The sequence below is a fragment of the Leptosomus discolor genome, chromosome Z, assembly GCF_034619465.1.
Source record: "Leptosomus discolor isolate bLepDis1 chromosome Z, bLepDis1.hap2, whole genome shotgun sequence".
Classification (NCBI taxonomy): Eukaryota; Metazoa; Chordata; class Aves; order Leptosomiformes; family Leptosomidae; genus Leptosomus; species Leptosomus discolor.
Window position 1 is genome coordinate 30,686,924 of NC_141419.1, and position 11,314 is coordinate 30,698,237.

The 11,314-nt window shown below is 60.1% G+C and overlaps 1 protein-coding gene across 1 annotated transcript; it reads left to right on the forward strand.

Annotated features, from left to right (window-relative positions):
- Positions 1 to 132: 132 nt before the first annotated feature.
- LOC147413264 (uncharacterized) lies at positions 133 to 6,441 on the forward strand. The gene is made up of 14 exons (XM_086480079.1): positions 133 to 202; positions 666 to 727; positions 885 to 1,038; positions 1,427 to 1,683; positions 1,991 to 2,076; positions 2,549 to 2,643; positions 2,750 to 2,855; positions 3,115 to 3,226; positions 3,378 to 3,515; positions 3,880 to 4,055; positions 4,309 to 4,376; positions 4,746 to 4,818; positions 6,085 to 6,217; positions 6,292 to 6,441. Exons 1-14 carry the CDS (start codon positions 133 to 135, stop codon positions 6,439 to 6,441), a joined length of 1,680 nt encoding a protein of 559 aa, XP_086336205.1.
- Positions 6,442 to 11,314: the final 4,873 nt, after the last annotated feature.

Consider the following 11,314-nt stretch of genomic DNA (forward strand, 5'->3'; position numbering starts at 1 on the left):
GAGGGGAGGCCGCGGGAGAGCGCTGGAGGCCGGCACGCTTGCGGAAGTGGCAAGGAGGAGGAGGAGAGGAGCAGAGGGGTTTTAGGACAAGCACTTCTTTCCCAGCGGCTGCAGTGCAGGGAGAGGAAGAGGATGACGTACCTGCTCTTTAACCCCCTGGGGCCCAACGACCTCCCAACCCTCAAGGAGCTCACCACCAGTGGTAAGGCCCTGGAGGGAGGGCCCTTGCAGGAGCTCTGTCGGAGCCAAGATGAAGTGGAGATGAGCTGTGGAAAACCTGAGGCTGGGGCTGTGGTGGTGGTCTTCTGGAGGGGACTGGCGGCTGCAAGAAGAGCCCTGCCTGATGGTGCCCTGGGGCTCGAGGGCGGCTTTGGTAGCCCAGGCCTCTTAACCGCTGCCCGTGTCAAAGGGCGGGATCCCCTTCCCCAAAACACTCCTGATGCCTGCCTTTCCTTCCCAGGCTTGTCCTGGGCACAGGATGGGCTTTGTGGAGGCTGGGGGCGGTCCAGAACGCAGCTGGGCAGCCCCGGCGGTGCGAGTGTTTGCTCAGGGCAAGGGGGCGCTTGAGTGCACTCCACTGTCGCCTCTGTGGGGAGGGGAGGGGGGTGCCGGGCGGCTGGCCATTGCCGACTCAGAGCACGGCATGCCTTTCCTTTGCTTTCCAGAAATCTGCAGAGTCTGGGCTACCACGTCTCTGTACATCTGGAGACAGCTCTTGCAGAAGAGGGTGAGCAAACGAACCTCCTGCCCGTGCTCCATCCTGCCCCCTGGGGCATCCGGAGCGGGTCACAAAGCGCCATCCCCGGGGCCATGCCAGTCATCTGGCAGCCTTCCCGCCTCTGCGCAGCCCTGACAACGCTCCCTCCTCCTGCTTGCATTTTCAGGCGGTGGACATCGGAATTGGGACATTTGCCCTTGTGCCAGCCTGCGCCACGGTGGGAGAGGACCAGGTTTTGCCTGTTGAGAGACCCGTGTTCCAGCCGTGCAGGTTTCTGAAGAACTTTTACAAGCTCAAGTGTACCAAGACCGAAATTCCTGGTAAGACGACAGGTGCATCCCCTGCACAGCCCTTGCATTTGCCTTGGTGCCGACATCTCTGTGACATGGCCGAGCAAAGGCTCTTGCGACCTGGAGAGCGATGAGCGGGGGAGCGGGGGCACATGGTCGTCCACCCAGCACCTTGACCCTCCCTGGGGAGCCAGCCTCATCTCCCCAGCTCACCCTATGCTCCAGCTGGTTGCTGGCAGCAGGAGGCAAAGCTTCTCTTTGCCTCCTCCTGACCATCAGGTCCTTTCTGGACACGCGGCTGAAGCCAAAATGGCCTCTGGCAGAGCGCTGCCTGAGTGCTGGCCACTGACGGCACCTAGTCTGGGAGTCGGCTGAACTGCGGTGGCAGTGACTTGGTTGCTTTGCGCTTGTTTCCTAGACGTGACACCACTTGTTCAGCTCGACTTTGAGGAGATTGCTGCAGACATCCACTTCCAACAAAAAATCGTGGAGCGGTGCATACATGAGACCCTGCTTTTCTTCGCTGGGGCCCTCCGAGACAACAAGGAGGTGGAATTTTCCTTCAAGGGCATTGGCATCCTTGCTGTGCGAAGAAAAGTGGTCAGCATGACCTTCTTTGATGACTGCCTCCTGGAGCTGGATACGACAGGGAACATGCTGGCAGCTCTTCTCGGGGTGAGCTTGTCATTTCTCCGGGGCTGCTCCTCTTGGCTCCATGGCAATGCTGTCAAAGCTCTCCCCAGCCCCTTTCTCTTGCCTGCCGTCGTCACCTGCCGCGGCCCCTGGCCTAGACACCTGCTCCATGAGCTAGGCCAAGGCTCGGTAGCACCTCAGCCCCTTTGAGGCAGGGGCTAATGACGTCAAGGGAGAAGGCGGCGTGCGGCTTTCTGAGAGGCAGCCTTTGCGTCTTTGAGCAGCAAGAGGGTTTACCGCCTTTCTACGTGCCCTGGGCATCTGCTGATGTGTCCCTGTCCCCTTGCAGGACCGCAAGATGATGAGTATTGTGGCCTTCGCGGGCAAAGACAATTTTAGCCGGATCAGTCAAGACGGGGTCATCACGCTGCCAAGGTGAGCAGGGTGGCTTCTGCAGCCCCTGGCTGGTCGAGGCAGCAGCAGCTGCTCAGCCCCTGCTGTGGAGGTACCCTCTTGCCAAGGCCCCTCTCCTGCTGGGCTTAGGCAAGTGCATCTCCTTCCCCGGAGAGCTTCCCTGTCTGCCTGCTGCTCGTTCCTGCCCAGCTTGGAGAGTGCAGGTGAAGCAGCCAGTCTGCTCCTGATGGGCCCTGAGAGAGTGAGAGAGGCAGGAGGGTTTGCAGGGGCAGCAAGGAGGGCGTGTGCTGCCGTCATCAGCTTTCTGGCAGGAAGGCCAGGCAAGCACCGTCAGAAGCTGAGGGAGGCCGTGGGGCCCCTCCGGTCCCACAGAGAGCTGTGTCCTCCAAGAACTTGGCAGTGGCTCCCAAAGATGCCTGCCAGAAGCTTATGAGCATCACCTGCCAGGGAAGCGCGGTGCCCTTTTGCCTAGCTGGTGCCTTCTTGTTTCCAGGTTTGCACTTGAGACCCCCAACTCAGCATCGGGCCCTGGCATTTCTGTGAAGCCCAGGACAGAGTTGGCGCCTGGGGGCAGGGGTGCCCACAGAGGTAATGTCCCAGCTGAGGAGTGCTGGCAGGGGGCTGTGGGCGCTCCTCTCTGGCCCACAGGCTCCCAAAGACACTGTTGTGCCCTCCTCTTGTCTCCTGCTCGCAGTGAGTGTGCTGGATCCGGTGTCCCTGGCTCAGAGGAGGGTTTCTGCATTCAGACAGCTGGCAAAGGAAGGCGAGCGGGCTAAAGCCAAGGAAGCTGGCCGAGCCAGGTGAGCCTGCTGGCGGAGCAGTGTGGTGGGGGGGCGCAGGGGCACCCGGTGCCCTTGTTGTAGTATGCGCGAGCGGTGTCCATTGGCCGGGGTTTCTGTGCTGATGCCGAAAGGCCCCGGAGACCTTGTGCTGCCGGACATGTGCTCCTCCTGCCGAACCGGCTGGTGGTGCCGGAGCCGGGGGGAAGGCTGCATGCCCGTCCTGGAGCAACAGGCTCAGACTGGGCTCCCACAAGCTCAGCCTGTGTTGCCTCTTTAGATTCCTGCCAGTAATCCAGCAGAAGTCCCAGGAGAAGCCGACAGAGCTCAGCAAACCTCCAGCTCGGCCGCACTTGCGGCTCCCTGCGTCTGTTCCGCAGCCCTCAGGAACGGTACGCCCTAGGGATTTGCCAGCCCCGTGTCACATTTTGGGCTCTGGGCCGGGGCACAAGGGGCAGCAGGACCTGCCCATCGTCCCAGCCCCCCTGCCCTGCCCAAGCCCAAGGAGACTAACGCTGCGTGTGGTGTGTGTGTGGCCTCCAGAGAACGAGCTCCCTCCACACTGAGAGGGAAGAAAACCAGCTCCGGCTGCACATGGCATTCAAGCGCCAAGAGGTGGAAGCAGAAGTGTGGCGCCAGTACCAGGCCAGCAGAACTGGGCAGAAGGTGGAGCTAGGCCAGGTACGGCATGCACTTCACAGCCCCCTGGAAAAGGGTGTTTCTCCTTCCCCATCCCCTGGGAGGGCTGCAGGGAAGGTCTCCCGGCAGCGCTGTGGCCAACTGGCCAGGCAGGGGTCTTCCGTCTGCCTGCTGCCCTGCACACTGCCCTGCAGGAGGAGCTGTTCCTAGGGCCCCAGGCCAAAGCGTGCAGTTGGCGGTGGCATGAGCGGTCTGTTTCGTGCCCAGACCTCTCTTTGGGGGGGTCAGCACCGCTGCCTTGAAGACTAAGCCAAGCCTGCGCAAGCCGCTCGCCTCGGCTGAAGCCTTGCGAGCAGCCCCAGCCACTGGTGGCACTGCTTTAGGAGAGGCTCTTCTGCCTTTGCAGAGCCGTTGCCGCTACCTGTTTGAGGACCCCGATCGCCCTCCCCACCTCCTGAGAAAGGCCTATGCCGAGCAGCTGAGGGAGAGGCTAAAGGAGAAGGAGACATGCCAAAGCACTGCAAGGCAGAGAGACACAGAGGGGCGGGCAGAGCTGCACCACCTGGAGACCGCACTGGAAGTGTAAGTGTGTGCTGGCTCCTGCAGAGGCCGGGCAAAGCCTTGGGCGGCTCCCACCACTGGAGGTGTCTGGGCTGAAGACGGAAGGCTGGCTCAGCCGGCTGGGTTCTGCCTTCGCAAAGCAGGCAGGCGGTGCTTGCCCTCCCCACGCCGTGACTCCCGGGTGCCCGGCCCTCAGCTCTGATGCCTGATGTGTCGGAGGCTCAGCCCGGCCCGGCTTCACGCCCGGCTGATCTGCACTCTTCACTGCAGACAGGCTGGGGCGCAACGGCCCACGAGACACGGCCCAGAGCAGCGGCCTGGGCTCAGCAGCACCTGCGAGAAGTACTGGCCCGAGCCAGGCTTTGGGGTGCCGTGGGCCCTTCTCCTTGGCCACGGAGCTGAGGCCCTTTCTTCTGTGTCCTTTAGCAAGGGGGAGAAGATGAGGCTGTTGGAGCGCCCTGGGAAGGCCCAGCGACCGCCAGCCGCACGAGGAAGCTGCAAGCAGCCCCGGAGAGCCCAGCGGCAGGGGCCTTAGGCATCACAGCAGACGCCCTTCTCAACGGGAGAGCCGTCAGCAGCGGGTGGCAGGGCCGAGGAGTGCCTCTGCAGACGGGAACCCGCCAAATAAAGGCTGCTGGTGCCTGTGCCCAGCCAGAGTGACCACGCTGCTCCCCGCTTTGATTCAAGCCATCCATTCCTGTGCACGTGCAGGTTCGTATGTGCCGTCTTTGCTGAGTGAAATATATCACAAGCGACTCCGCAGCGCCAGCGCACCGACAGCAACGTGAGCCGGATCCTGGCCTTGCTCACGCGTCCCTCACGGATTCGGCAGCAAAGTGCCAGCTGCAGATTCTTTGTGACTGCCTTTGCGAGAGGCAAAATGAGAGACATGCAAGAGCAATGGAAAACTGAGTTTGTGGCTTTGCAGTTTTAGGAGTTAAAATGCACTTTAAAGAGCAAGCCAAGTCATCTTTTTTCACCTGCTACTGAGGAGACCTATGTAGAAGTTGAAAAGAATATGATGAACCAGGACTCAGTCATCCCTGCTTTATAATCTGCTTTAGAACTAGACCGGGTCAGGGCTGAGGTGACAGACGAAAGAAAGCGTGAAAGCGCTAGCCACCTGCATGGTTTTCACTTTAATTGGGACCCAGAGGCCGTACCACATTGCCAGGTAGAGATGGATTATCTTGAAGGACGGGTTTAGGTATTGCAGCTACTCCCATTTCACTTCAGGTGATGTACCGGTTTAAGTGCATTGCTGGTTTTGGGCCCGTTGGTTTATTTTGTCCAGCTTCCACGTTGATATTCCTTCCACAAAATCCAAATCCTGCCTAGCAATGCTCAAAGCAGTTCTGTGCTTATAAACTGGATGCCCATTCTCAGCGCCAACTGACACTACATTTGCATAACTCCTTACTCTGATTTCACCAAAATATACCTAGGTAAGGTGGAGGGCTTCTTAAGAGTTCTGGGCACCTGGCAACCCCTTGGTTTCTGAAAAGGCTGTATTTGAAACAAATGCCTGGAACAGTTTCTTCCCCTGATTCTACTGGAGAAATTCTCCGCACCTCTTCATACCTCCTCTTACTAGAGGCCTTTGCTGGAAAAGCCGAGCCTTGACTGGCAGCTAACCTCATCATTAGCAGCACATCCCCAGAGCAAATTTCATTTTTGACTCTACTTCTCTGAAACAAGCTATTGTCTTAGGAAACAACGTTTGCTTGATCGCCGAGGCATTAGAGAAGGGGGAAAGTACTACAACTTTATTGCCGCCTCTGACTGGCTTTACTCTTTTCTTCCACCCCTTGTCAAACCCACGCAGTTAACACAGTTTTGGTAGCCTCAGTCCAACTCAGAGCTGCGGGCAGTAACAAAGTCGGTGAATTACTGCCTGGCCCACAAAACATCTGGCAGGCAAGCAGTCTAATGAATCAGAAAGCCTGCATCGTGGCCACTTGGTGTGACTGCCCAGTCTCCCTGCGCTGCCCTCAGGCTGGCGAGTCCTAGAAAGGTCTTGGTGCTGGATCTTTTCTGTTCCTGCTGGCAGCGACAAGTCTCCCTACCACTGCCCTGAAGAAGTACTGACGGGGCCTGACGGATCTGAGTGCTTTGCGGGGCCTGAGGGGCCTGACGGGCCCGATCGATCTGAGGGGCCCCGCAACCGCCCGCTGCTCCGACCGGTGCGGGGCACGCGTGCAGCTCGCGTCGGCCGTCCTGATTGGCTCCGGCGCGCCGGACACCTCTCGCGGTGAAGCGAAGCGGGAACAGCTCCTGGCGGCTAACGGCCGGCTGCCCACAAGATGGCGCTCGCGGGCTGAGGCGCAGGGCCCGGTGCTCGCACAGCGCTCAGAACACCATCATTCAGGTGGACAAGACCTTTAAAGGCGCCCAGGCCAACCGTTGACCTAAGGCTGCCGAGTCCACCGCCACACCCTGTCCCCGAGAGACACACCTGCATGTCTTTTAGAGACTTCCAGGGATGGTGACTCCCCCACTTCCCTGTGCAGCCTGTCCCAATGCTTGACAACCCTTTCGGGGAAGGAATTTTTCCGGGTGTCCAACCTAAACTTCCCCTGGCACAACTTGAGGCCATTTCCTCTTGTCCTATCACTTGTTACTTGGGAGAAAAGACGGCTCCCACCTCACTACAGCCTCCTTTCAGGAGTGGAGAGAGCGATAAGGTCTCCCCTCAGCCTCCTCTTCTCCAGGCTAAACAGCCTCGGTTCCCTCAGCCTCTCCTCATAAGACCTGTTCTCCAGGCCCCTCACCAGCTTCGTTGCCCTTCTCTGGACACGCTCCAGCCCCTCAACGTCCTTCTTGCAGTGAGGGGCCCAAAACTGCACACAGGATTCGGGGTGTGGCCTCACCAGCGCTAAGTCCAGAGGCACAATCACTTCCCTACTGCTGCTGGCCACCCTCTTTCTGATACAGGCCAGGGTGCTGTTGGACTTCTTAGCCACTTGGGCACACTGCCGGCTCATTTTTGTTCTCCTTCCATCATGTTCATTCTCTTTCTCCTGACTAGTCTTACTAGTTTCAACCTAGTCATTTTAAAGAAGAAGCCAGTAATCCAGCAGAAGTCCCAGGAGAAGCCGACAGAGCTCAGCAAACCTCCAGCTCGGCCGCACTTGCGGCTCCCTGCGAGTGTTCCGCAGCCCTCAGGAACGGTACGCCCTAGGGATTTGCCAGCCCCGTGTCACATTTTGGGCTCTGGGCCGGGGCACAAGGGGCAGCAGGACCTGCCCATCGTCCCAGCCCCCCTGCCCTGCCCAAGCCCAAGGAGACTAACGCTGCGTGTGGTGTGTGTGTGGCCTCCAGAGAACGAGCTCCCTCCACACTGAGAGGGAAGAAAACCAGCTCCGGCTGCACATGGCATTCAAGCGCCAAGAGGTGGAAGCAGAAGTGTGGCGCCAGTACCAGGCCAGCAGAACTGGGCAGAAGGTGGAGCTAGGCCAGGTACAGCATGCACTTCACAGCCCCCTGGAAAAGGGTGTTTCTCCTTCCCCATCCCCTGGGAGGGCTGCAGGGAAGGTCTCCCGGCAGCGCTGTGGCCAACTGGCCAGGCAGGGGTCTTCCGTCTGCCTGCTGCCTTGCAGATTGCCCTGCAGGAGGAGCTGTTCCTAGGGCCCCAGGCCAAAGCGTGCAGTTGGCGGTGGCATGAGTGGTCAGTTTCGTGCCCAGACCTCTCTCTGGGGGGGTCAGCACCGCTGCCTTGAAGACTAAGCCAAGCCTGCGCAAGCCTCTCGCCTCGGCTGAAGCCTTGCGAGCAGCCCCAGCCACTGGTGGCACTGCTTTAGGAGAGGCTCTTCTGCCTTTGCAGAGCCGTTGCTGCTACCTGTTTGAGGACCCCGATCGCCCTCCCCACCTCCTGAGAAAGGCCTATGCCGAGCAGCTGAGGGAGAGGCTAAAGGAGAAGGAGACATGCCAAAGCACTGCAAGGCAGAGAGACACAGAGGGGCGGGCAGAGCTGCACCACCTGGAGACCGCACTGGAAATGTAAGTGTGTGCTGGCTCCTGCAGAGGCCGGGCAAAGCCTTGGGCGGCTCCCACCACTGGAGGTGTCTGGGCTGAAGACGGAAGGCTGGCTCAGCCAGCTGGGTTCTGCCTTCGCAAAGCAGGCAGGTGGTGCTTGCCCTCCCCACGCCGTGACTCCCGGGTGCCCGGCCCTCAGCTCTGATGCCTGATGTGTCGGAGGCTCAGCCCGGCCCGGCTTCACGCCCGGCTGATCTGCACTCTTCACTGCAGACAGGCTGGGGCGCAACGGCCCACGAGACACGGCCCAGAGCAGCGGCCTGGGCTCAGCAGCACCTGCGAGAAGTACTGGCCCGAGCCAGGCTTTGGGGTGCCGTGGGCCCTTCTCCTTGGCCACGGCGCCGAGGCCCTTTCTTCTGTGTCCTTTAGCAAGGGGGAGAAGATGAGGCTGTTGGAGCGCCCTGGGAAGGCCCAGCGACCGCCAGCCGCACGAGGAAGCTGCAAGCAGCCCCGGAGAGCCCAGCGGCAGGGGCCTTAGGTATCACAGCAGACGCCCTTCTCAACGGGAGAGCCGTCAGCAGCGGGTGGCAGGGCCGAGGAGTGCCTCTGCAGACGGGAACCTGCCAAATAAAGGCTGCTGGTGCCTGTGCCCAGCCAGAGTGACCACGCTGCTCCCCGCTTTGATTCAAGCCATCCATTCCTGTGCACGTGCAGGTTCGTATGTGCCGTCTTTGCTGAGTGAAATAAATCACAAGCGACTCCGCAGCGCCAGCGCACCGACAGCAACGTGAGCCGGATCCTGGCCTTGCTCACGCGTCACTCACGGATTCGGCAGCAAAGTGCCAGCTGCAGATTCTTTGTGACTGCCTGTGATGTGTGATGTCACAACGGGCTGTCCACCCCCGTGGCGCTCGCACCTCCGCACACACGTCTGGGGCTAGCGCAGCACCACTTTCAACTTCCAGTGTTTCATACCAGTCACCAAGTCTTGGCCGTGTCCTCCCTTCAACATCTATGTGAGGACATTTCCTTGCACTTCACTTTCTCCAGCCTCCCACCAAACTAAACAGCCCTAACTACTTTCTTCCCCCCTGGGGACAAAGGTGGGTGGGGCCGCGAGGTGGCCTGTGACGTCACAGTGGGACACCCGCACCACAGCAACAACTCTCTCTCCCCACCGTGCCCCCGACCACACTCCCAGCGAGGCCCGGGCAACGCCACGGGGCTGCTCTCACCATCGCTCTGCTCCGCAGGAGCTGCCCTGCTGCCAGGAGGCGAGGGGAGGCCGCGGGAGAGCGCTGGAGGCCGGCACGCTTGCGGAAGTGGCAAGGAGGAGGAGGAGAGGAGCAGAGGGGTTTTAGGACAAGCACTTCTTTCCCAGCGGCTGCAGTGCAGGGAGAGGAAGAGGATGAAGTACCTGCTCTTTAACCCCTTGGGGCCCAACGACCTCCCAACCCTCAAGGAGCTCACCACCAGCGGTAAGGCCCTGGAGGGAGGGCCCTTGCAGGAGCTCTGTCGGAGCCAAGATGAAGTGGAGACAAGCTGTGGAAAACCTGAGGCTGGGGCTGTGGTGGTGGTCTTCTGGAGGGGACTGGCGGCTGCAAGAAGAGCCCTGCCTGATGGTGCCCTGGGGCTCGAGGGCGGCTTTGGTAGCCCAGGCCTCTTAACCGCTGCCCGTGTCAAAGGGCGGGATCCCCTTCCCCAAAACACTCCTGATGCCTGCCTTTCCTTCCCAGGCTTGTCCTGGGCACAGGATGGGCTTTGTGGAGGCTGGGGGCGGTCCAGAACGCAGCTGGGCAGCCCCGGCGGTGCGAGTGTTTGCTCAGGGCAAGGGGGCGCTTGAGTGCACTCCACTGTCGCCTCTGTGGGGAGGGGAGGGGGGTGCCGGGCGGCTGGCCATTGCCAACTCAGAGCACGGCATGCCTTTCCTTTGCTTTCCAGAAATCTGCAGAGTCTGGGCTACCGCGTCTAGGTACATCTGTAGACAGCTCTTGCAGAAGAGGGTGAGCCTCGCCTCCTGCCCGTGCTCCATCCTGCCCCCTGGGGCATCCGGAGCGGGTCACAAAGCGCCATCCCCGGGGCCATGCCAGTCATCTGGCAGCCTTCCCGCCTCTGCGCAGCCCTGACAACGCTCCCTCCTCCTGCTTGCATTTTCAGGCGGTGGACATCGGAATTGGGACATTTGCCCTTGTGCCAGCCTGCGCCACGGTGGGAGAGGACCAGGTTTTGCCTGTTGAGAGACCCGTGTTCCAGCCGTGCAGGTTTCTGAAGAACTTTTACAAGCTCAAGTGTACCAAGACCGAAATTCCTGGTAAGACAACAGGTGCATCCCCTGCACAGGCCTTGCATTTGCCTTGGTGCCGACATCTCTGTGACATGGCCGAGCGAAGGCTCTTGTGACCTGGAGAGCGATGAGCGGGGGAGCGGGGGCACATGGTCGTCCACCCAGCACCTTGACCCTCCCTGGGGAGCCAGCCTCATCTCCCCAGCTCACCCTATGCTCCAGCTGGTTGCTGGCAGCAGGAGGCAAAGCTTCTCTTTGCCTCCTCCTGACCATCAGGTCCTTTCTGGACACGCGGCTGAAGCCAAAATGGCCTCTGGCAGAGCGTTGCCTGAGTGCTGGCCACTGACGGCACCTAGTCTGGGAGTCAGCTGAACTGCGGTGGCAGTGACTTGGTTGCTTTGTGCTTGTTTCCTAGACGAGACACCACTTGTTCAGCTCGACTTTGAGGAGATTGCTGCAGACATCCACTTCCAACAAAAAATCGTGGAGCGGTGCATACATGAGACCCTGCTTTTCTTCGCTGGGGCCCTCCGAGACAACAAGGAGGTGGAATTCTCCTTCAATGGCTTTGGCATCCTTGCTGTGCGAAGAAAAGTGGTCAGCATGACCTTCTTTGATGACTGCCTCCTGGAGCTGGATACGACAGGGAACATGCTGGCAGCTCTTCTCGGGGTGAGCTTGTCATTTCTCCGGGGCTGCTCCTCTTGGCTCCATGGCAATGCTGTCAAAGCTCTCCCCAGTCCCTTTCTCTTGCCTGCCGTCGTCACCTGCCGCGGCCCCTGGCCTAGACACCTGCTCCATGAGCTAGGCCAAGGCTCGGTAGCACCTCAGCCCCTTTGAGGCAGGGGCTAATGACATCAAGGGAGAAGGCGGCGTGCGGCTTTCTGAGAGGCAGCCTTTGCGTCTTTGAGCAGCAAGAGGGTTTACCGCCTTTCTACGTGCCCTGGGCATCTGCTGATGTGTCCCTGTCCCCTTGCAGGACTGCAAGATGATGAGTATTGTGGCCTTCGCGGGCAAAGAC